The sequence below is a fragment of the Staurois parvus genome, unplaced genomic scaffold (assembly GCF_062004578.1).
Source record: "Staurois parvus isolate SC_StPar_1 unplaced genomic scaffold, SC_StPar_1.0 ptg000186l, whole genome shotgun sequence".
Taxonomy (NCBI): Eukaryota; Metazoa; Chordata; class Amphibia; order Anura; family Ranidae; genus Staurois; species Staurois parvus.
Window position 1 is genome coordinate 3,474,839 of NW_028317982.1, and position 23,665 is coordinate 3,498,503.

At 42.0% G+C, this 23,665-nt stretch overlaps 1 protein-coding gene across 1 annotated transcript in view; it reads right to left on the reverse strand.

Moving 5' to 3' along the window:
- Positions 1–23,665, reverse strand: part of SLC2A9 (solute carrier family 2 member 9) — a 424,638-nt gene that overhangs the window by 246,003 nt on the left and 154,970 nt on the right. The window contains exon 9 of the mRNA XM_089677407.1: positions 20,006–20,116. Within this exon, the coding sequence (XP_089533533.1) occupies positions 20,006–20,116 (111 nt within the window). The remainder of the gene's footprint in view (positions 1–20,005; positions 20,117–23,665) is intronic.

The window sequence follows — 23,665 nt, forward strand, 5'->3', positions numbered from 1 at the left end:
TAAAAGTTATTTGTTTTGTGTACCAAAGAGTTAATGGTTGGTGTCTGAAGGGTTAATGGTGTGCTGTGGTGTGCCTTCCCCCTGCATTCACCACTTCCTTGCTAGAAGGAATATATGAAGGAGGAGATGGCCTTCTGATTTGTTGGGAGTTAGAGGTTGGACTATAAATGACAGAACCAGATCTAGCCTGTCCAATGTGGGAGTGCAGTAAAAAAATGTCAGGAGGGCAGAAAATGGGAGGTCAGCAGGGCAGAGGACAGGGGTCACTGCTGAAGGGAGGGAAGACAGGGGTCACTGCTGGCAGGGCAGAGGACAGGGACACAGCTCCTTCTCCCATCCCTGCACTGCACACAGCCTGGTCACAGGCAGCAGAGTGCCTCCTCCCCACACAATGCATAACTGCAATATAGTGTCAGTCAAGGACAGTATAGTGTCAAGCTAGTGCAGTAAAGTATCAGATTAGGGTGGTATTGTGTCAATTTAGGGCAGCATAGTGGCAGGTTAGGGTAATATAGTGGCAGTATAGTGGAAGGTTAGGGTTGGCTTTGGGGGGGCACAACTAAAATCTGGGGGGCATAGCCCACCCCAGCACCCCCCCTAGAGCCGGCCATGATACACATGGAGATGTAACCATTACTGGAGGAGTGGGGTTACCCCCAACATTACCCTGTTATGGGACTGTGGACTGAAACATACTATCCGCTATTTGGGAAGAGCACACAGCAAAGGTATGTGCACCAAATCCATGGCACTGAAAGAAAAGGAAATAAAAAAAAATTTCATGTTTGCCTGGAACTTTTCATTCTGTGAATTTTATTGAAAGCATTGAAAGCTGTAAGAACAACTGCTTTACTTCAGTAAAAGAAGTTATGGCTAAGAGACAATGTCTGGTCTGATTTATTTGAAGAGAAAAAAGGAGTGTGCTTCTACAGTGTATGGGTGAACTGGGTAATGAAGTGTACAATGAAAAGTTAACCCTTTGAGTTTTGAAATAAGGAGTTGGAAGGAGGAGCAGCCAGCTTGGGATAGGGAATTTTTGTGGCCAGTGATGGAGGTTCCATACACAGAGTGGCCTGGCAATAGGTGCACCCTGCCTCAAGCAGTTGGGTCCCTATCTTAAGGTGTGTTGTGGAACGGAACCCTCCTAGGAACAAGGCCTAGAACCACAGTGTTGGAATACTCGTGCCGTGGCTCTCCTCTTTGTCTTTGGGTGGAACATGTTCAATTGTACTGCGTAAAAACAGCTGGTGTAGAGACTCAACACTGTATCTCTCAAAATGTCTCTGTAGTTTGTGCCGGGACAGGTATCACTGGCAAGTGTAAAGGATGTTATCCTTCTGTATGTGGGGCCCAATTAAGTAATTTGGCCTCCAGCCATGAGAAGGCACTGAACCCGCATGAGTAACAGTACAAATCTATCAGCATGTTGGTACCCCATGATAACAAGCGAGTCACAGCTTGTCTTTCACAAAGTTTTAGAAAGGTAGTCTGTGACCTACCAAAATATCAGTGTTTTAGAGTGTCTACGAAATATATTTTATATATATTGCAATCGGCCCTGCACAGGATTTATATTGTGCCAAGGATATGGTGCTTTCTGATGACCATAACTTGGGTTTTGTAACTTGTTTGTTCGAAGGTGGGGTCCTTCAGCCTGTGAAAAAGCTGTTGGAGTCTAGCAGTGCGATGGGTATGGATAATGACAGAGAACTGAAAAAAATATGCTGACCCATGCTGAGGATCTCTAGTGTCTTCACAAGCTACACCAGGTAAAAATCTTTACTTTCATCATCCAGCACATCTGGAAACATGGATTTCTGGTCACTTGCTGCCCGATATGGTTCCTTCCTCCGGGCCCCTATGTCATTAGATAACACAGTAGTGGTGTAGTAGCCACAGGAAGGAGCCACAGAGTGTAGACATCCAAACACTCCCATTAATGTGCTGGAGACTGAAGTTGTTTCATGAAGAAACTAGTAATCAGTGATGAGGGAAATGGTAGAGGTATGTATTAAACCCTCTATCTGAATACATGACTTTGATTTTGAGCTGTATAAAAGTTGCAAAATCCCTTTAAAGTTTGTCAATGCCTATATAGCTGTAACAAGCTTCAGCATAGTATTAGTCTTCAGGTGCATACTGGGATATCTGTTATAATAAAGATTCTTCTACTGGTTTGGAATAACGCAGTTGATGTTGAATAAGGGCATTTCAAATACCTAAAAGGCACCTGCTGATCATTTATTCTATGTTCTCATTGACTTGCCACATCCGTGCCGACACAGCTAGAAACCCTAAAACTGTGGCGGTGGATGTTTTCATCAATGCAAATTGGTGCTGTCACTTTTGTGTTCATGCTCATGGCTCATATTCATGTGTACACACATGGGTGCACACATTAAAAATATTGACTAGAAGTCTTGATGAGCATTGTGGAGGCTCATAAAGGGCTATTAAATGAGCCCATACAAATGAGCCCTCACGGTGAAGGTAATGCTAAACTTCTTTGTCGGCATCTATCATATCCACTATCAGTACCTAACTATCTGTCCATCACTAGGACCCTCAGACTGACAATACCTGCCCTTGGTGCTTGCCTAAGAATGTGTCAAGAAGTGTTAGTAGGAGAAAAACAAGAAAAATTCTGTGTCGTCAGGAGTAAGCTCCGTCTTTAGCGCCTGCAAACTCTAATCAATGCACCAGAAATGGCATTCATTATCTATTCCACAGTTATTCAAACACAGTCCATAATATTAAGCTAGTAGTATATTAATTTCCTTAATCTGTTTAACCTCCCTGGCGGTATGATTATTTCAGATTTTTGGTGCTGAAAGCGGTACCATTTTTTTGCATGGAAATATGTATTTTTTTTATTGTAGGCTGTAATTTTTAGGAATAACTCACTGAAATCTGTCCGAACAAGAGTCTATTAAACATCCCGGGTAGGATAAAATTTGAAACACAAAATCATAATTTAATAAATAATCATAAAAAATAATAATATAATAATAATACATTTAATTCAATAATATAATCAAACCAAAAACACTGAAATTTGAAATAGAGCGCCAAGTTTGCACATTGCTGAGCAAAGTCGCAAAATCGTAAAATCGTTTTCAGTGTCTGATGACGAATTTCCCCACGAATCATTATCACTCAATTCTGCAAGTAGTTCTGATTTACTATCGCTGTTCTCTAGCTGATCTAAACCCGCTTTTGACCTAAAGGGACACTTTTTGGACGCCATGGACTTTCCTCAGTTCCCTGGCAGAAAGAATAGACAAAATGCAGGCAGGGCACAGGACAAAGCACTCGGGACAAAATGTATGTGAAATGGGTTGAAACAGCAATGTTTTGCTATGTAAAATTTGTTTGGAAAAAAATGAAATTTTTTAAAATTTTCAAATTTCCTTCCGCCGGCGGCGGCGCCTGTACGTCCCGACGTCACAGGGACCGGAACACAGAAGCTGGATGCCGGCATCGGCCGGAGGAGATGGCCAGGGACGCTGCAGGGGACACATCGCGGGAGCGAAGGACAAGGTAAGCTCTGCAGGGACTCCCTATGCAGCGCCGCATGGTAAGCCCGAGTGTAGCTTGGGGTTACCGCTTTTGGTACTGACATTTTACCCCGAGCTACACTCGGGAATACCGCCAGGGAGGTTAATGAACTTTGTTGCCACAGAGTTCAATTACCATTTCTTTATTTGAGTTCCCCTCACAGTCAACTTTTCCTCACTCCTACCAATTAATTTTACTTGCTTTGGAATAAATAAAATACACTTTGGCAAATACTTGGAGCACAAAGAGACGTTTCCACTATTATAGGTCTGCTGTACCAAAAATCCAATAGGACAGTAAGCCATAGCAAAGGTGATACAAAGATCTATGCCCTCTGACTTTATAACGGTGGAAAAAAGAAGGAATGGTTCATTAGAAAAAATCATTTTTGTTTCTCAACTAAAAGTTTAGCTTTGTGAAAAGCAAACCTCTCTAGTTTTCTATTTTTCATTTTATATGCTCCTTTTAATATTCCTGGCAAGGTATGCCTTTCATTATCCTTATCGAAATGTCTGGAGGTTAAACATCTACTGGCCACACATGTATTGTCTGCATGCATCCCAACCAAAGTGAAAATACGGGACAAATTGAAACTGTTCGCTGAGACTGCCTTAGTGGTCAATTAGGACACTGTAATTGGAGAATGGAATGACAGTTTGGGGAGTGTCAAAAAATTCAGGCCAGTAACAAAATGAATCAAAATCAGAGAAGGACACAAAATGAGTTAATGATAGGCATGTTGTGCTGTCTATTCTTGACCATGACTTTTACAATTGACAAGTCCACTTATAAGAGACACTATCTTTGCTGGCTCCCCCTCCCAACTCACTGATTTTCATGTTTGCGTGCTCCTCTACTGTGATTGGAGTCTTGGGTCTAAACCCTGTGCAGTCTCTAAGTGGGACCTTACACAGCATTAACTACTTGCCCTCCGGAAGATTTACCTACTGTACGTTCCTGACCAGGCCATTTTTTGCGATACAGTGCTGAGTTATTTAACTGACAATTGCGTTGGTAATGCAACGCTGTACATAAATTAAATTTATGTATTTTTTGCCCACAAATAGAGCTGTCTTTCGATGGTATTTGATCACCTTTGCGGTTTTTTGTATTTTTTGCCCTATAAACAAAAAAAGACCGACAATTTTGAAAAAAAAAAAAACAATATTTTTGACTTTTTTGCTATAAGACATTTCCAATAAAAATTTTTTAAAAAATCTTTTTTTTTTATAAATTTAGGACAAAATGTATTCTGCTATATGTCTTTGGTAAACAAAATCCCAATAAGTGTATATGAATTGGTTTATGTGAAAGTTATAGTGTCTACAAACGGGGATGTATATTCTGGATTTTTTTTTTGTTAATACTAGTAATAGAGGCAATCAGAGACTCATAGCAGGACTGTGGCATTCTGACCTTGCATGGGAAGTGACTATACATCTTTTAATACAATGTCAGTGGCAGTTAGACTCCAGAGAGAGATATCATATTACCCCGGTACAAATCATTAGTAACACCTCACCTGGAATATGCAGTTCAGTTTTGGGCACCAATTCACAAAAAGAACATTGAGGAACTGGAGAAAGTACAGAGAAGGGCAACCAAACTGATAAGAGGCATGGAGGAGATCAGCTATGAGGAAAGATTAGAGGAACTGAATTTATTCTCTCTTGAGAAGAGGAGATTAAGGGGGGATATGATCACCATGTATAAATACATCAGTGGTTCATATAGTGAACTCAGTGTAGAGTTATTCACCCCGAGGTCATCACAGAGGACAAGGGGGCACTCTTTACGTCTGGAGGAAAAGAAATGTAATCGCCAAACACGGAAAGGTTTCTTCACAGTGAGAGCTGTAAAAATGTGGAATAGACTCCCTCAAGAGTTGGTTCTGGCCAGCTCAGTGGACTGCTTTAAAAAATGCCTGGATTCTTTCTTGGATATACAGAATATACCTGGATACTAACATTTATAGGTAAAGTTGATCCAGGGAATATCCAATTGTCTCTCGGGGGATCAGGAAGGAATTTGTTTCCCTGCAGGAGCAAATTGGATTATACTTTGCTGGGGTTTTTTTGCCTTCCTCTGGATCAACTGTGGGGATAGGATTATAACTTTTTCTTTTCTTTATTGGTTGAACTGGATGGACTTTTGTCTTTTTTCAGCCAGAATAACTATGTAACTATGACATCTCCAGAGACACTAATACAGTGATCAGCACTAATAAAAAGCACTGATCACTACTAATGACACTGGGCAGGAAGGGGTTACCATCTGGGGCAATCAAAGGGTTAACAGCGTATTGTGTTGTGATTGCTGTGTAGTTTTACTAGGGGATGTGCTGCTTTGCAGAGAGATAGAAAGCAGCATGTCCCCGCTGACAGTAGAGAGATCTGTGTTGTTTACACAAAAATCTTACCCCTGCCAGCTACTCCGCCAATCACCAAGTCCCGGCCATGAGTCGCTGAGCGGGACCCAGTGATTGACATCTTCAGGAGCCAATGACACCCCAGGTAGGGGGGCATGCATACCAGCACCCCCTACCCCGAAACTGCAAAATCACTTATACTGTATATACACATGATTTTTGCACAGTGTGGGTGTCCTGTAGCAGAACATCTGCTATGGGGTGGTCTTTAAATGGTTAATGACAACTTCCCCTGCATCACGTGGCAATGTTTAGATCTGGTGATTAGCCACTCAGTCTGTAACAGTGCACCTTGAGAGTTAGGGAAGTAGGCCACATGCTCCCCTATACTGTGGTATAGATATTTCTGGGGTGTGTATCAGTGAAGCAAGGGGTAAGATTTTATATAAATAGTAAAAATTTACAAACAATTTACTTGTATACTTTTTGTTTAACTCTGAACAAAAAAATACAGTTTTGTTTTCAACTGTAACATCACTTTCAGTGCAAATATTTTACATGCTGCTCCAGGTGAGATAATGCTCCACACTCCATAATCGCATCACAGTGTTAGATGTACTAGCATATTTAGATACACTAACAAATTGAAGCCAAACTCCAGCTAATACTTTATAATCAGTCACAGAAACAGTTTTTTTGCCTTTTTAGGATAATGGTTACATAAATAAATGCCGATCATTGTAAGCACCCTTGTCAGTAGTAAATGGTTTTTCTCATGCTTCTAACTGCTAAGTCTGTAAAACAGCTTGTTCTTTAGAAAAAAAACAGACTTACTGGCCAGATCATCAAGGAAAAATAAGAGAAAGAAAGCTTAAAGCAGAAGTCCAGTCAAATTTTTTATTTTCCCATGCAGTGGGCTGTGCCCACACTGCATGGGTTAACTGCTTGTTTTGGCCAGGGGCTCAGGGAAAAGCTATACTTATCCTGTCCTCCGATCCTCCGGAAAACCGTGTTCCCCTATATCCAGCGGTAGACTGTTCCTGCTGTCCTCATGTCCAGAGCTGGTCTGGGCATGATAAATTCAGGAACAGTCCATTCTCAAGACTGCTGGCATGAGTGGGGGCAGGAGCAGCAGGGACTGGTCTTTTGCTTGGAGGATCAGCAGATTAGGTAAGTATATCTCAGCTTTATGAACCCCTAGACAAAAACAAGCATTTAACCCATGCAGTGCAAGCACAACCCCATTGCATGGGAAAATAACATTTTACCCTGGATTTCTTCTTTAAAACAAAAATGAATGCAGCCACCACATCTAAGATTTGGAAGACTGCACTATAATAAATGTTTGTTTTTGGGTTTATTACTGCTTAACCCATTTCCCCCTGTTCCCCAGTCAGACTTAAACTCACCTCTCCTAAATCCAGTGAGATCATAGCTATGCCGTCATGTCGGCACTACACAGCCCCTTGTTAAAATCTTCTCAGCCAGGCCTACATGTGTAAAAAAAAGTAAAGGATTTGCAACTGGGAGGCATTCTGGATTCACCAATTGGGCTCAATGACACTGAATGGCTTGAATGAGGACCTGGAAATTCATGCAGTGGTCTAAGTATGAATATACACCCCAATTCCATTTCTGACCAAGGGTGATATTCATCCATCTGGCATCATTAGTGAAATTGTTCAGTCAAGACAGGTTGGGTTAGAGAGAGCAAGGGTGGATGTGGGGTTGTTGGGTTTTTTGTTTTTGGGGGTTTTTTTTAGGATAGGTACACTATTTAGTCTGCTCATCATATTTATTTATTCATTCCATTCTTTTATGGATATCTGTTTACACATCCTATCTGGGATTGTTGTCCCAGTTGTGTTTCAGTATATCCCACATATACCATATTTTACTTCCTTTTCAATTGTGATAACAATACTAGTTACTAACCAGATCCCCCAGTATGATAAGAATTGATATGTTGAGTAGCTTTTTACCACCAATTTTAATATATGAGATATTGGAGGCATAATTCACGCATTTAGTGGTAAAGAGGTATAGCTTCCTTTTGTTTTTTAATGAAATACTTGGTCTTTTATTCTCTTTATTTATTAATGTATATTGCGGTTTTTATTGTAATTAGGTTTTCAAGGCCAAGTGTAATAGAATATAATATTTATTGTCATTAGAGTTTTATACACATTTTGTCATTTAACATATTTATCTGTCCCTCCATGGCAGCCAGACCCTGATAATATTGATTGGTTTTATATTTGCTATAATGCTAATGCAAGAATATTCCTCTTGTTATCATCTATGGGGTCTCTATCGATACCAGTTTACATTTCCTTATTTGGAAGCTGGGACATCCGATATGATATACTTCTGGTCCCGGACTTCCAATTCCAGTGGGCACATTCCGACTGGTCATTTGTTTGCGCTCCAGCATCAGGTAGCTCGGTTAGCGTGCATTCCAGTACAAGAAAGCACACAGCTTGCTTATCCTGACAATTGATCTCCAGCTACAGGTGGCAGCAGTTTTATTGCTTATTGCAGTTACACATATGTTCATCTCCCTATTAGCAGTGTTCAGCTGGTGTCTCTAGAGATTGACACTGTCCAGCCCCATATATCGAGGGTGAGTAATCACTAGTTCGGGAACAGAGGGACAGATTAGTAATCTATATCAGACGTTTTGGGGCTGCCAACGCAATATACCACTAAGTAGGTCATGTTTATACATGTATATACACTTGTATTTGGATTTGTATTCATAATATGAATTTCTTGCATTAGCACGTATACACATTTATCTCATTTTATCTGTGACATTTATATTGATTTTACCTATGGTGGTCAGGTAGGCTATTCATGTATTGATTACATGTTTGTATTTTCTTACTATCTATTAACATAGAGAATATATATATATATATATATATAAGTCTGTGTCCCCTTTAAAGAACCCCCCCCCCCCCGCCCCTGATGGTAGATGGGCTGTGGGATTTACACATTCTATTTAAGTGGTTTGAGCCCTGGAGGACACCAGCCTTTGCTCTGAGGAAAGGTATAGGGTCCCCGAAAGGAGTCAGCAGCTCACACCATCTTGTCTTTAGTTGGAGGTGGAGAGTGGTCCACATTGTGTGTTTATGCAACCACATGCCAAATACCTGCTTGGTTTCTGAGTAAAACCTTTGTCTTTTATTTTCAATAAATTGTTTTAAGGTAATGCGCCAGGCATTTGCGCCATCATTGTTTTCATGTTTTTGTGCAGTGTTCGATTTCTCCGGTCTGTAGAGGGCTGCACTGCCATCTTTTTCCAGTCCTGGTTGTGAAAAGTCCATGGGATCACACCTAGAGTGATGGAATCCATTTCTGAGCACCAAGTGTCAAGTTTGACAATCTTTTTACTAGGCTACATGTGTGTTTTGCTCTCTCTATTAAAACCTACAGTATAGAGAGGTCACACTCCACTGGAATACAGGGTACAAGTTCTCTATAGGATTAACCACTTGCTGCCTGGCCGTCATTTGACTATAGACCTCTCATCCCTATGGGAGGGCATTATATGATGTCCTTCCCGGATTTGCGCATGCCAGCAGGGCCGCGCTGTGGCGAGAACTGTCACCGGCTGTGTACCCGTTCCTTTGCCAGTACCATGTGACCTGCTGTGACCAATCACAGCAGGTCACATGACAGTTGTATACAATGGATGGCTTCCTTTCATGCCATCCATTGTATACAAGTGTGCCTAGCTGTGAATGGTCACAGTGATCACATGCACAGGTTGGGCCAATCACAGCCCATCTGTGTCATGTGATTAGCCATGGCCAATCACAGATAATCACAACAAAAAAACCGGAATGAATCGATTTCATTCAGTTAAATGCTTGTTTATAGCAAATAAATTATTTGCTATAAACAATCAAATTGTGCAAAAAAAAAAAATGATGATCACTTCCCCAAAGTAGAACAATGTTACTATGGTAACATTATACTACTTTGGTCATAATGTAATATGAAAAAAAATCTTAAAAAAAGAGAAAAAAAATGTAATAAAAATAAAAACAAAATAATTTTTTTTTTTAAATTATCTGGTTTTTTTTGTACTGTCACCAGTGTCCCTAATCACCAGCACACCGGTGACAGTATGTAAAAAAAAAATTGTGAAAATAATTTTTTTTAATTTCTTCATTTTCTCAAAAAGTATTACAAAAAAATTACAACTTCAAGAAACTTGCCATGCCTCTTATGTTAGGTCTCATTCCTTCTACTCACTGCCACAATAAGGTTGTTCCCACTACATTTGTTGCATTTTCAAAATACCCAAAAATGCAATGGGGAGAGCGTGAACCCCTTGTGACTGCTATGACCAATGAAAAGACCAGGGAAGCTCAGAAACCTTCCCATTGATGTCACTGGAAGAAGAAACTGACTGTGGGATGGTTTAACCCTCCAGAATTCACGTGAAACATTAGATTTGGGTGGATGGACCCCTTGACATCAATCAAATACACTATTGTGCTTTTATGTATATTCATTACTGAAACAAAATATAGAAAACTTCTTTGAAAACTAAAACACTTAAATTGTCAGCCCATCTCTGCCAAGTGAGGTACAAGATGTGCATGAATTGACAGACAAGTTAAATACTTGTCAGTGTAGGAAGACTCCTGTGGTGTTAGCTTATGTGTACTTCCTTAGCACTACAATAAGTGGATGAATAACACAAAGACTGTTTTCGAAAAGTTGGCACTTAAAAGAACAGAACCTCTATTAATACCTGTACATATCAGTCTTTTCAAACTGAAAATAGCAGAAAATAGCAGAGTACCTTTCTTAAGATGTATAGTAATGCCATCCATTCCCTCCATGGCTACTCGTTCAGCTGCCATCCATTCCCTCCATGGCTACTCATTTAGCTGCCATCCATTCCCTCCATGGCTACTCATTTAGCTGCCATCCATTCCCTCCATGGCTACTCATTCAACGGCCATCCATTCCCTCCATGGCTACTCATATAGCTACCATCCATTCCCTCCATGGCTACTCATATAGCTACCATCCATTCCCTCCATGGCTACGCGTTCAGTTGGCATCTATTCCCTTCATTGGATACTCATATAGCTACCATCCATTCCCTCCATGGCTACTCATTCAGCTGCCATCCATTCCCTCCATGGCTACTCATATAGCTACCATCCATTCCCTCCATAGCTACTAGTTCAGCTGCCATCCATTCCCTCCATGGCTACTCATTCAGCTGCCATCCATTCCCTCCATGGCTACTCATTCAGCTGCCATCCATTCCCTCCATGGCTACTCATTCAGCTGCCATCCATTCCCTCCATGGCTACTCATTCAGCTGCCATCCATTCCCTCCATGGCTGCTCATATAGCTACAATCCATTCCCTCCATGGCTACTCATTCAGCTGCCATACATTCCCTCCATGGCTACTCATTCAGCTGCCATCCATTCCCTCCATGGCTGCTCATATAGCTACAATCCATTCCCTCCATGGCTACTCATTCAGCTGCCATAAGTAAGAAAAGGAAGCCCCGTGTAGCACTATAGTGTGAGCATACACAGTGTTGAGGATTCCCTACCTATCCACATGTGACAGCACTGGGCCAATCATCAAGCCTTAGTACTGTCACATGGGAGGAAAGGGAGTTAGTTGCGTGCTCCTTCCTAACTGGATATACTAAGTATATTGTTTGCTTTTGGGAGCTGATTGAAGTGGTATTAAAGCAAACCAGTGCATGTATAGTTTTTCTTTAGGCATATTTAAAGTAGTTTTAAACCCTTAGTGTTTCTTAAATGAACACATTAAATGCACATATTTTTAGGTAACAAAAAAAAGTGTATTTATAAATTTTTTTTGCTTTTCTTACTGGAGCCTGCAGAGCATTGTAGCAGATAAAGGTTGCAATGTCAGGCTCCTGCACAGCCTTTCTCTAACTTCGTGCCTATATTCCTGTATGGATTTTTTGTAACAGTTCTCAAGGAAGACTGATTAACCCACTGAGCAGCATACTCACAACCTATTAAAAATACAAGTAAGTCTGCCGCAGTGGAAGACAGTACTTGTAGTTTTTTCATTCACAGGAATCTGGAAATTAATGACATGGAGCCCTGCACAGCCCCACTGTTTCCAAAAAGTGACAGTGGGTGTGGAAAGAGGATCTGGTTGAATCTGGTCAAAAATGAATACATGAAATGAAACAAATTTTCTTCCGAATGCAATGAAATGAAATTAGTAACTTAATGAGTGTGTTTGATGGTGGAGTGTGAAGATGTAGTTGAATACAGCACCCTAATCATGGCTTCTCTGCTTTTTCACAGGTAAGTGCTGCTCATCTGCTCTCATCTCCACTTTAAACTGTAACTCCAGCAACGCATAGACTTTCTGCAAATCTCAGAACAATTAGTTCCAAGCAGCAAACAATTACCCGCAGAAACCTTCACAACTTGAACCCTGCTCTTTTCCACTCTGCAACTGATCGCCTCTATGACAAAATCTCTCCCCTGTCCTGCCCTGACCTGGCCACTGCTGTCTTCAACAGTTTGCTTTCATCCACACTAGACTCACTTGCTCCTCTAACAGCACGAAACATCAGGCCTTGGCCATTACAACCTTGGCAGACGGACGACACCAGAAATCTTAAACGACATAGTCGTGCGCTGGAGCGATTGTGGTATAAAATCAAATCTCACCAAGCTTTCACCCTATACAAATCTGCTTTCTTAACATACAATTCCTCCCTCCATGCTGCCAAATAAGCCTACTTTGCCACTCTCATCAATAGCTTGTCATCCAGTCCTCATCATCTCCTCTCCACTTTTAACTCTTTACTTTCTCCACCTCCACCCAGTACCTCATTCACTGCTTATGAGATTGCAAATCATTTCAAAAACAAGATTGATGCAATGCGTAGGGGCATCTACACTGCACAGACATCCATCCCACTTAGCATACCTTATACTAAACCTCCCTCAACACTCTCCTCTTTTGACCTTGCTACTACCAAAGAGGTCACTAAGGTTTTCTCAGAAGCCCGTCTCACTATCTGCCCCCTGGATTCTGTCCCCTCACAACTACTATGGTCACCCTCTTCTTCCATCCTATGCTCCCTCTCTCACATCTTCAACTTCTCCCTCTCTAACGGTGCCTTCCCCTCCCCTCTAAAGCATGCACACATCACTCCCATACTTAAAAAGCCCTCCCTGGACCCCACCAGCCTGAACAACTTAAGACCCATCTCCCTGCTCCCGTTTACCTCTAAACTCTTAGAATGCTTAGTCTACAATCACCTGAGCTCCTACCTCACTGACAACAACCTTATTGACCCTTTACAGTCTTCTTTCACTCACTCCACTCCACTCCACTGAAACTTCCCTACTAAAACTCGCTAATGATCTACTAACTGCTAAAATCAATGGCCACTACGCCGTACTCTTACTACTTGACCTATCCACGGCTTTTGATACTGTTGACCATCCCCTCCTCCTCAAAAATCTTCACTCTCTTGGCCGTCGAGACTCTGCTCTCTCCTGGTTCTCTTCCTACCTATTGCAGTGCTCCTTCAGTGTTACCTATAACTCTGGCTCCTCCTCTCTACTCCCTCTTTCTGTAGGGGTCCCTCAAGGTTCTGTCCTTGGACCCCTACTCTTCTCCATCTACACCTCTTCCCTTGGTCACGTGATAAACTCCCATGGCTTTAAGTACCATCTCTATGCTGATGACACACAAATCTATCTTTCTACCCCTCACCTCACCCCTTCAGTCTCCTCTCACATCACTAACCTACTAAGTGACATATCAGCATGGATGTCACTCCACTTCCTCAAACTCAATCTTTACAAAACTGAGTTCTTAGTATTCCCTCCAGCCCGTGCCCCCTCCCCTGACTTCTCCATCAAGATCAATAACACAACCCTCAGTTCTTCCCCTCATGTCAGGGTGCTAGGTGTAATCCTAGACTTCCATCTGTCCTTCCAGTCCCAAATCCAATCACTGTCTAAATCTTGTAGACTTCACCTCTGTAACATCTCCAAGATACGCCCGTTCCTAACCTCGGAAACCACTAAGCAACTTATTCACTCCCTTGTTATCTCTCGCCTTGACTACTGCAACTCCCTCCTCATTGGCCTACCTCATCGCAGGCTATCCCCTCTTCAGTCTATAATGAATGCTGCTGCCAGACTCATCCACCTTACTAACCATTCTGTATCTGCCACCCCTCTCTGCCAATCCCTCCACTGGATTCCCATTGCCCAACGGATAAAATTCAAAACATTAACAATAACGTATAAAGCCATTTATAACTCTGCCCCAAATTAGATCACAGATCTTGTCTCTAAATATCACCCAAACCGTACTCTCCGCTCCTCACAAGACCTCCTGCTCTCTAGCTCCCTTGTCTCCTCCTCCCATGCTCACCCCCGGGACTTCTTCAGAGCTTCCCAGAGCTGCAACTAAGTGAAGCTGATAAGATTGCTGCCAGGAAGCTGATGAGATTGCTGCCACGAATGCTGATGAGAGCAGAGGAACCAAGCAACATATACGGCGAGACCTCATGCTTGTTGGAGAGACATTTGTTCTGTTCAGAGTCACTAGCGGATGCAAAGCAGACCTGGGTCGGTAAGATCGTGCACACACCTCATTTCAGTGTTGGCGCCTTGAGACTGAGTCCAGGCCTATAGTTAGTTAGTTGGGGTCTCTGTTTGTGTCAGGCCACAAGTGTTGTTACTGATCATTGGAAGGACTCCACAACTTAAAGTGACATTTCACATTGGAGAGCTCAAGCCAGACTGGCGTTTTGCTCAGAAGGAATACTCAGGCACGTGCTACAGGACCAGTTATGGGAGGGGGAATACTGTAGATTTGTGTAAGATTGTAAGCTGTTGTGCTGCACCGCAGGCTAGCCCATACCGTACACCCATACACTGATTCCTGCTCTCTTAGGGTAATAACAGGTAAGGTGTGGCAGCTTAGTTGTGCCCGCCAGTAGGTAAATTACTACTCTTTCTACCTTCATCATCAGAAGGCGCCATGCTGTGCAGCACAAGGGTCTCAGCCTTTGGGCTGGATGTATGTAAATTTATTGTATGTTCCCAGTATTTGTGGTTGTGTTTATTTGCCACATCTAAGTAAAATTCTGTTGTGGCAAAAGCTGGTGTTGGGATTGCTTTGCTCGTTCATGACCTCACTGTATCCTGGGGAGCCCACCTCTGTACACAGCCTACACCTCTCTGCCAATCCCTCCACTGGCTTCCCATTGCCCAATGGATAAAATTCAAAACGTTAACATTAACATATAAAGCCATTTATAACTCTGCCCCAAATTACATCACCAATCTTGTCTCCAAATATCACCCAAACTGTACTCTCTGCTCCTCGCATGACCTCCTGCTCTCTAGCTCCCTTGTTTCCTCCTCCCATGCTCATCTGCAGGACTTCTCCAGAGCTTCCCCCAACCTCTGGAGCTCTCTACCCAAATTTATCAGACTATCGCCTACTCTGTTCACTTTTAGGCGATCACTGAAAACCTATCTCTTCAAGGAAGCCTATTGTGCCCACAGCTAATAATGGAATCTTCTACTCCTCCTACCAGTCTATTCCCCACAGTTACTACCTTTTGTACCACTAGCCCCTCCTTCTTAGATTGTAAGCTCCAAGGAGCAGGGTCCTCCTAACCCTCTTGTATTGAATTGTATTGTCTCCCGTTATATTGTAAAGCGCTGAGCAAACTGTTGATGCTATATAAATCCTGTATAATAATATAATAATAATAATAATTCCAAAACAAAACAAATGTATTTGTTCTGCATATGTCTAAAGCATTTTACTTTGTTGGATTGTTGTTAATCTGCATTACAAACAAGTATTGCTTTCTCACGCCTGCTTAGTGCATGTTTTTTCATCGGTTGCTTCCCAAGCAGATGTAGTGAATGAACAGTGACTCCCTGTAAATTGTGTTGTGTAATAACAAGAGTGATAGGGGAGCTCATGATCACAGCCAGCTGCTTGTAAAAATGACAGTCTTTACTGAACTTGCAAGCAATCTAGAAGATAAAACAGCTTACTTCAGCAACCACAAAATAGCCCATAACTCTGAAAACAAGAGAATGGCTCACCCCCATTATACTGGTCCCACACTGGGGTTTTGGGGGAGGGTTCCTGAGTTAACCCCTTCAGGGCCAAAATCTTATAATCAGGATTTGGAGGTTTGGAGGAACCTCCAAAATTCCAGGTCCCTAATAATGATTTAGGAATCCAGAGAATCCAATCACGCTGCATGGGTGAGAACCCTGAGTACTCAACATTGCTTTCAAACCATCCTCCTTAAAGGGACCACAACCCAAATAGCGAAGAAATATGCCTGCCATCCAGGACCCACCCCTGGCATCCTGTACACTAGGTACCTGAGTTGCAATAATATTGTAAACTATTATTGCGGACTTTTCTTGGGCTTCGCCTTTAAATACAGCCCATTAAGGTGTGTTTGTGCTCTTGGCCCAGGTAACACTGGGTCATCACAGGTGCAGAACACAAAGGACTCAAGCACTACATAGGAAAGTATTAAAGATAAAGAAGCTGCATGCTCAGCCATTGAAAGTGTTTAAAAAAACTAGGGTTTGATATCCAGCCATTTTTTTAGCTTTGGATACAGTGAATAGGGATTAGGACCCTTGTCTGGTAATACTATTATCTGGAGTTCCATTAGTGAGATTTCCCCTCAATTCCTCTAGGCTTAAAATTAGCAGACATTCAGGCTCATGTTTGTAAACTACTCACATGTAGCTTTAGGTTTTTTAGATTCAAACTTTGATCCTGCTGTTTTTTCATTTTTTTTTTGAGGAGGGGTTGCTATAAACAGATTTTTTAAAACTGCAATTCAAACTGGTGTTTCTATTTTATGTGTTTGTTGACGAAGGGTTGAATAACCCACTATCCTCTTACTATGTTTGAAGAATACAAATGTATGATGTGCACATCTCCTACAAGGTGATAATAATTGTGCAGCTGCAAATCCTGATTAGTTTTATTCTGCATTATAAAGGCGGCCATCTTGGGTCTACAGAGCCTTTCTAGGTCTCTGCCCCCAGGCTTTGGCGTACATTTGGCAAAGTGGATAGTGTACGGAAAGAGCACCAGTCTGACAGGGAAAGTGATTAGCGGCAGGGAACGGTTCCAGTAGGGACAGGCTAAGGATACGCCACCCTTTTTTGGAAGTCTCCCCACTGGGATTGGATCAGCCAGACCACATTCCGCCCTCTGAGACAGACCTATCAGTGCATCTGAACCAGCTATACCTCCAAGCTGCACAGAACTGTGAATGTTTCCTAACATGGGGCTCTCCCCACTGGGCTGTTTGTAATGTTGAGCCATTTCTTTAACACAAGCTCTTGTTATCTACAATCTGACTCTTCATAATTGACTCCACACCACACAGCACCTATTCACATACGACTTCTTGGAAAGAGCACCCATGTAACTGTCTTTGTGGCCACCATCTTGGACCATTTCTCCTGGCAAAATGTCTGCTCAAGCATTCCTCAGCCTGAAGACTAACACTTGAAATAAATGTCCACATCCACAATCAGATGCATTTTCAGCAGCATACCACTGCACCCCCAGATGTGCAATGTATTATAATCAATGCACATTATAATTTATGGTCTGGTGAGTGTATATCCATACCAAGGGTGGATTTCCTTTTGCAAGCTTTTGCAGTTACTCTTCACGGATAACTTCACATGCCAATCATAGGCATTTCTTCAGCTGATATCTTTGCACAAGAGACTTTTTAAATTCAAGAATGCGCTGATGAACTTATTTTATTGCATTTTATGTAATCTTGAACTAGTTATATTAATATTGCACTTTCAGCACTTTACTCACATATGCATTTAAGTCACATGTGTTTATGGAATTTATGACATGCATTTTTTAGCGATGCACTAATATTTTAGAAACTGCTATATACTGCTGATGAGAAAAGGTTTTAGCAGTTTATATTTACTAAAATAATTGCATTTCCATTTTCTGTGTACTGTGGGAGACCAGATATAGTGAATGCAGGGTCCTGGGATTGGTAACACTTTAAGCTATAAAATCTTTAAATGTCTGTATTTGAACACTATACACCTTCAGTATCCTGCCCTCCCTTATATTTATTGCATTCACTATCTCCCATGATTCTTTGCATCGAATTGCTATGAATCACTCTAAATTTGTTCCCAAAGCTCTAATATCTGAGTTGTAGCAAAAGCAACTTAATCATGACAAATGTATCCAGTTTTGACAAAAGGCCACAATGCCTTTATGTGAAAAATAGATATAAACGTATTATCCCCCAGGAGACTTGGCAAAAGTTCATAGACCACACAATGTTCTACTCACAAATAATGCCACAAATGGAGATTGTGCACAAGAGTAAATAAAGAACAACTTTTCATTAACTTTTTCTTTGTCCTGCTTATGGAAACAGAGATCCAAAAAGGCCTGTCTCAGTAGAAGTAGAAAGAAGCCTGCTTATCTTAATTGGCCCAAATATTACCCCAAATCCTTCAGCTCCTATAAACCAGGAGAAGCTTTCCTTTCATGATTCACGTATCAAACATCACATTGCAATGGTGAGGCAAAGCAGGGGCAAGCATACCCCTAAAGCAGGTGCTCATACACTCTAGCTGGCTTCTGTGTTCTTCACCTATAGCAGCCTCCTATCCCATAAGGCAAGCAGGCCTACAGGTACTCGGTTGCTCCCTGGACATATACAGAATGCTATAGTGCCTAGCTACCATGCCGTGGTAGGGGTGAACTGAGCACAATAGACAGGTACTTGCGGTCGGCACACAGGCAGAGTGGTTTACTGACAGTCCAGGTACATGACAGGCAAGGTTCAGAATAGTCAGGGTCAAATCCATAGTCAAAAGGCAGGCAGAATTCACAGAGTAGTCCAAGTTCCAATCCAAATTCATAAACTGGGAAATCCAAATAGCAGAGCAGACAAACAGGGAGCTTGAAGCACATGTTAAACAAAATATCACAAGCATGAGACTGCAGGCTTGGCTGGCTTAAATCCCGTTTGGTCTCCACCCAGAGAGTGACCACATCAATCACTTTTGCAAGTGGACAGACAGGGAGAATTTATCACAATCAAAACCAGGATGCTGTAATGAGACCAGCAACTGTGATGGAGCAGGAGCGCTACATGCTCCTGACATTGCCCTGCCCAAACTGAATCTGTGCTTTACCAAGCACAAGTAATGGATAAATCTAGGAGTCTGGTTTAGAATATCAATAAACTTGCATAATAATAGACCTTTTACACAGGTAAAAACAGGTGGTTGAGCACAGGTTGGGTGGTAGACCACCCATCTACAAGTCTATAATACAGGTAGAGGGTGTTAGTCACATGCAACAACCTCAAATGGCAAATGTAACTCAGCATTTCCAGTATACAGGCGGCACCACCTGTCAAACTCAGGCATTTAAGTCAATGGTGCAGTTTGGCTTGCAGTTGCATTAGTACCATTGTAAATTGTCATTAGGCAAAAAGACAGGTCTGACATCAGTTGCTTAGCTGTACTTTGAAAAGCAGTCCAAGAAGCAGCTCTAGGCTTTGTGAGGTCTTAGACATGTGGCCCCACACACACCCATAATGGGAAAAATAATGCAAGCAATAAAAATTAGTTGTATGATTGCACATATTAAGAGCCTTAAATCCTATGAACTATGAATTCACAATTTCCAGCAAAGCGATATCCCCATATATCCAGCAAAGAGACATCCCCATTTATCCAGCTAACAGACTGCTTTTCAGAGAATGATCTAGTGTGAAGCCTTAGAAACCAAGACAAAAATCAGTCTTTTTCTGAGATCTATACAGAGCTACATTTAGCAACTATTAAAAATGTACAGTTACATCATTATATGCCCTTTCAGTGTTCTCTAGACAACCTGTAAACATCCCAGTGATCATTAATACATTTCTGACGTCAAGTAATTATTATTTTTATTTTATGAAGAACCACAGAAGATTTACAATAACATGGAGACATTTGGAAGTTTGATATTACTTACAGATAAAACAGCAGCCAAAATTTCTATGCCCCCTGTGGAGAGAGTAATATATGGAGTAGTATCACGCTGAATACCGGATGCCTCAAATATGCTGTTGGTGTAGAACCATATCTAGAATAAAATTAAGTAGGCAGGTAAAAAAAAGTAGGAACAAAGAAAGTTTAGCCACACTGCTCAAAAAAATTAAAGGACCACATTTTAATCAGAGTATAGCATCAAGTCAATTAAACTCCAGGGAAATTGATCCGGTTAGTTACGTAGCAGAGGGGGTTGTTAATCAGATTCAGCTGCTTTGGTGTTAATGAAATTAACAACAGGTGCACTAGATGGGCAACAGTGAGACTACCCCCAAAACAGATATGGTTTTACAGGTGGAGGCCACTGACATTTTTTTCGCTACTCATCTTTTTTGACTGTTTTTCATAGTTTTGCATTTGGCTAGGGTCAGTGTCACTACTGGTAGCAAGAAGCGATACCTGGATCCTACAGCGGTTGCACAGGCAGTCCAACTCCTGCAGGATGGCACATCAATACATGCCATTGCAAGAAGGTTTGCTGTGTCTCCCAGCACAGTCTCAAGAGCATGGAGGAAATTTCAGGAAACAGGTAGTAACTCTAGGAGAGCTGGACAGGGTCGTAGAAAGTCCTTACCCCATTAGCAGGAACGGCATCTGCTCCTTTGTGCAAAGAAGAACAAGATGGGCACTGCCAGAGCACTACAAAATGACCTACAGCAGGCCACTGGTATGAATGTCTCTGCCCAAACAATCAGAAACAGACTTCATGAGGGTGGCCTGAGGGCCTTATGCCCTCTAGTGGGCCCTGTGCTCATTGCTGGGGAGGCATATCCATAGTGGGACGCACAGACCTCTACAGGCTAGACAATGGCACCCTGACTGGTATCGGGATGAAATCCTTGGACCCATTGTCAGACCCTACGCTGGTGCAGTGGGTCCTGGGTTCCTCCTGGTACACTACAATGCCCAGCCTCATGTGGTGAGAGTATGCAGGCAGTTCCTGGAGGATGAAAGAATTCATACCCTTGAATGGCTTCCACACTCGCCTGATCTAAATCCAATAGAACACCTCTGGGATATGATGTTTTGGTCCATCCGGCACCACCAGGTTGCACCTCAGACTGTCCAGGAGCTCAGTGTTACCCTGGTCCAAATCTGGGAGGAAATACCCCAGGACACTATCCATCGTCTCATTAGGAGCATGCCCCGATGTTATCAGGCATGCATGCAAGCATGTGGGGTCATACAAATTACTGAGTACCATTTTGAGTTGCAGCAATGAAATTTCAGCAAAATGGACTAGCCTGCTGCATCATTTTTGCAGTTTGATTTTCAGGGTGTCTTTGAATTCAGTCCACTGTAGGTTGATTATTTTCATTTCCATCAAGCGAGGGGGCATTCTTACATTCCTAACACATTACACAGTCCATATCAGTATAGATACAGTTGCAAGAAAAAGTATGTGAACCCCTTGGGATTACGTGGAGTTTTGCATGAATTGGGCATCAAATGTGCTCTGAACGTCATCTAAGTCACAACAATAGAAGAACACAGTCTGCTGAACATAATACTACACAAACATTAGATGTTGCCATAGTTTAATTGCACATAACATGTAAACATTCACAGTGCAGGGAGGAAAAAGTATGTGAACCTTTGGACTTAATAACTGGTTGACCCTCCTTTGGCAGCAATAACCTCAACCAAACGTTTCCTGTAGTTGCAGATCAGACCTGCACAACGATCTGGAGTAATTTTGGACCACTCTTCTTCACAAAACTGTTTCAGTGTAGCAATATTCTTGGGATGTCTGGTGTGAATCGCTCTCTTAAAGTCATGCCACAGCATTTCAATCGGGTTGAGGTCAGGACTCTGACTGGACCACTCCAGAAGGCGTATTCTGTGTTGTTGCAGCCATTGTTTTGTTGAATTACTTGTATGCTTTGGTTCATTGTCCTGTTGCATCACCCATCCTCTGCGGAGCTTCAGTTGGCGGACAGATGGTCGTACGTTTTCCTGCAAAATGTCTTGATAAACTCTGGAATTCATTTTCCCATCAATGACAACAATCCGTCCAGGCCCTGAGGCAGCAAAGCAGCCCCAAACCATGATGCTCCCTCCGCCATGTTTTACAGTGGGGATGAGGTTTTGATGTTGGTGTGCTGTGCCTTTTTTTCTCCACACATAGTGTTGTGTGTTCTTCCCAAACAACTCAATCTTGGTTTCATCTGTCCACAGTATATTTTGCCAGTAGTGCTGTGGAACATCCAGGTGCTCTTTTGCAAACTTCAAACGTGCTGCAATATTCTTTTTGGACAGCAATGGCTTCCTCCATGGTGTCCTCCCATGTACTCCATTCTTGTTTAATGTTTTCCTTATTGTAGATGTGTCAACAAAAATATTAGCATGTGCCAGAGATTTCTGTAGGTCTTTAGCTGACACTCTGGGATTCTTCTTTACCTCATGCAGCATTCTGCGCTGTGCTCTTGCAGTCATTTTTACAGGACGACCGCACCTAGGGAGAGTAGCAACGGTGCTAAACTTTCTCCATTTGTAGACAGTCTGTCTTACCATGGACACATGAACATCAAGGCTTTTGGAGATACTTTTGTAACCCTTTCCAGCTTTATGCAAGTCAACAATTCTTGATCGTAGGTCTTCTGAGAGCTCTTTTCTGCGAGGTATGGTTCACATCAGACAGTGCTTCTTGAAACCAGTAAACCCAAAACAGGTGTGTGTTTTTTAAGGGCAGGACAGCTGTCAGCAACACATCCAATATCATCACACTGATTGGAGTCAAGGTTGGCTCACTCCTGGCTCCAATTAGCTCTGGGAGAAGTCATTAAGCTAGGGCCTCACATACGTTTTCCTCCCTGCACTGTGAATGTTTACATGTTATGTGCAATTAAACCATGGCAACATCTAATGTTTGTGTAGTATTATGTTCAGCAGACTGTGTTCTTCTATTGTTGTGACTTAGATGACGTTCAGAGCACATTTTATGCCCAATTCATGCAAAACTAAACGTAATCCCAAGGGGTTCACATACTTTTTCTTGTAACTGTATCCAGCATGATATTTTTCCCCATTGAGATCTGATATGTTTTCAGTGTTCCTTTAATTTTTGTGAGCAGTGTACATTTTTTTAATGAAAAAAATCATATATAGTAGGGGAACTTCCATTTGTCCTCAGAAAAGCTTAAAATTACAAATTTGTATTAAATCCCAATTTATGTCAGAAAGACAATATGTTAACAACTTTCATTTTTATAGTCTTGCCTTCAATTTCCTCTTAACGCAGTTTTGCAGTGTCTGAAAATATGACTGTGCAGTCCAGTAGGCACAAGAGGTAGACTGTCACCAATTACCAATACCAGAACTGGTCTTGTCTTAAAGTAGAATTCCAGCCTAATACTAACTATCTGTATAGTTACTTATTTTTAGCGTGCTTCAGTCCAATCACATAATCCCACAGCTCCAGCTCCCCTGTTTCAGTGAGTGGCAGCTGCAGGGGAGAGAAGGGAGAGTCAACAACAGTTGGGTGCCTATGGGTGACACAATGGCCCCCGGAATTCCCAGTCATCGAGCGCTTCCTCCTCCCTCCTGAAGCCACTGCTCATGTTAGGTAATTATATACATCTTT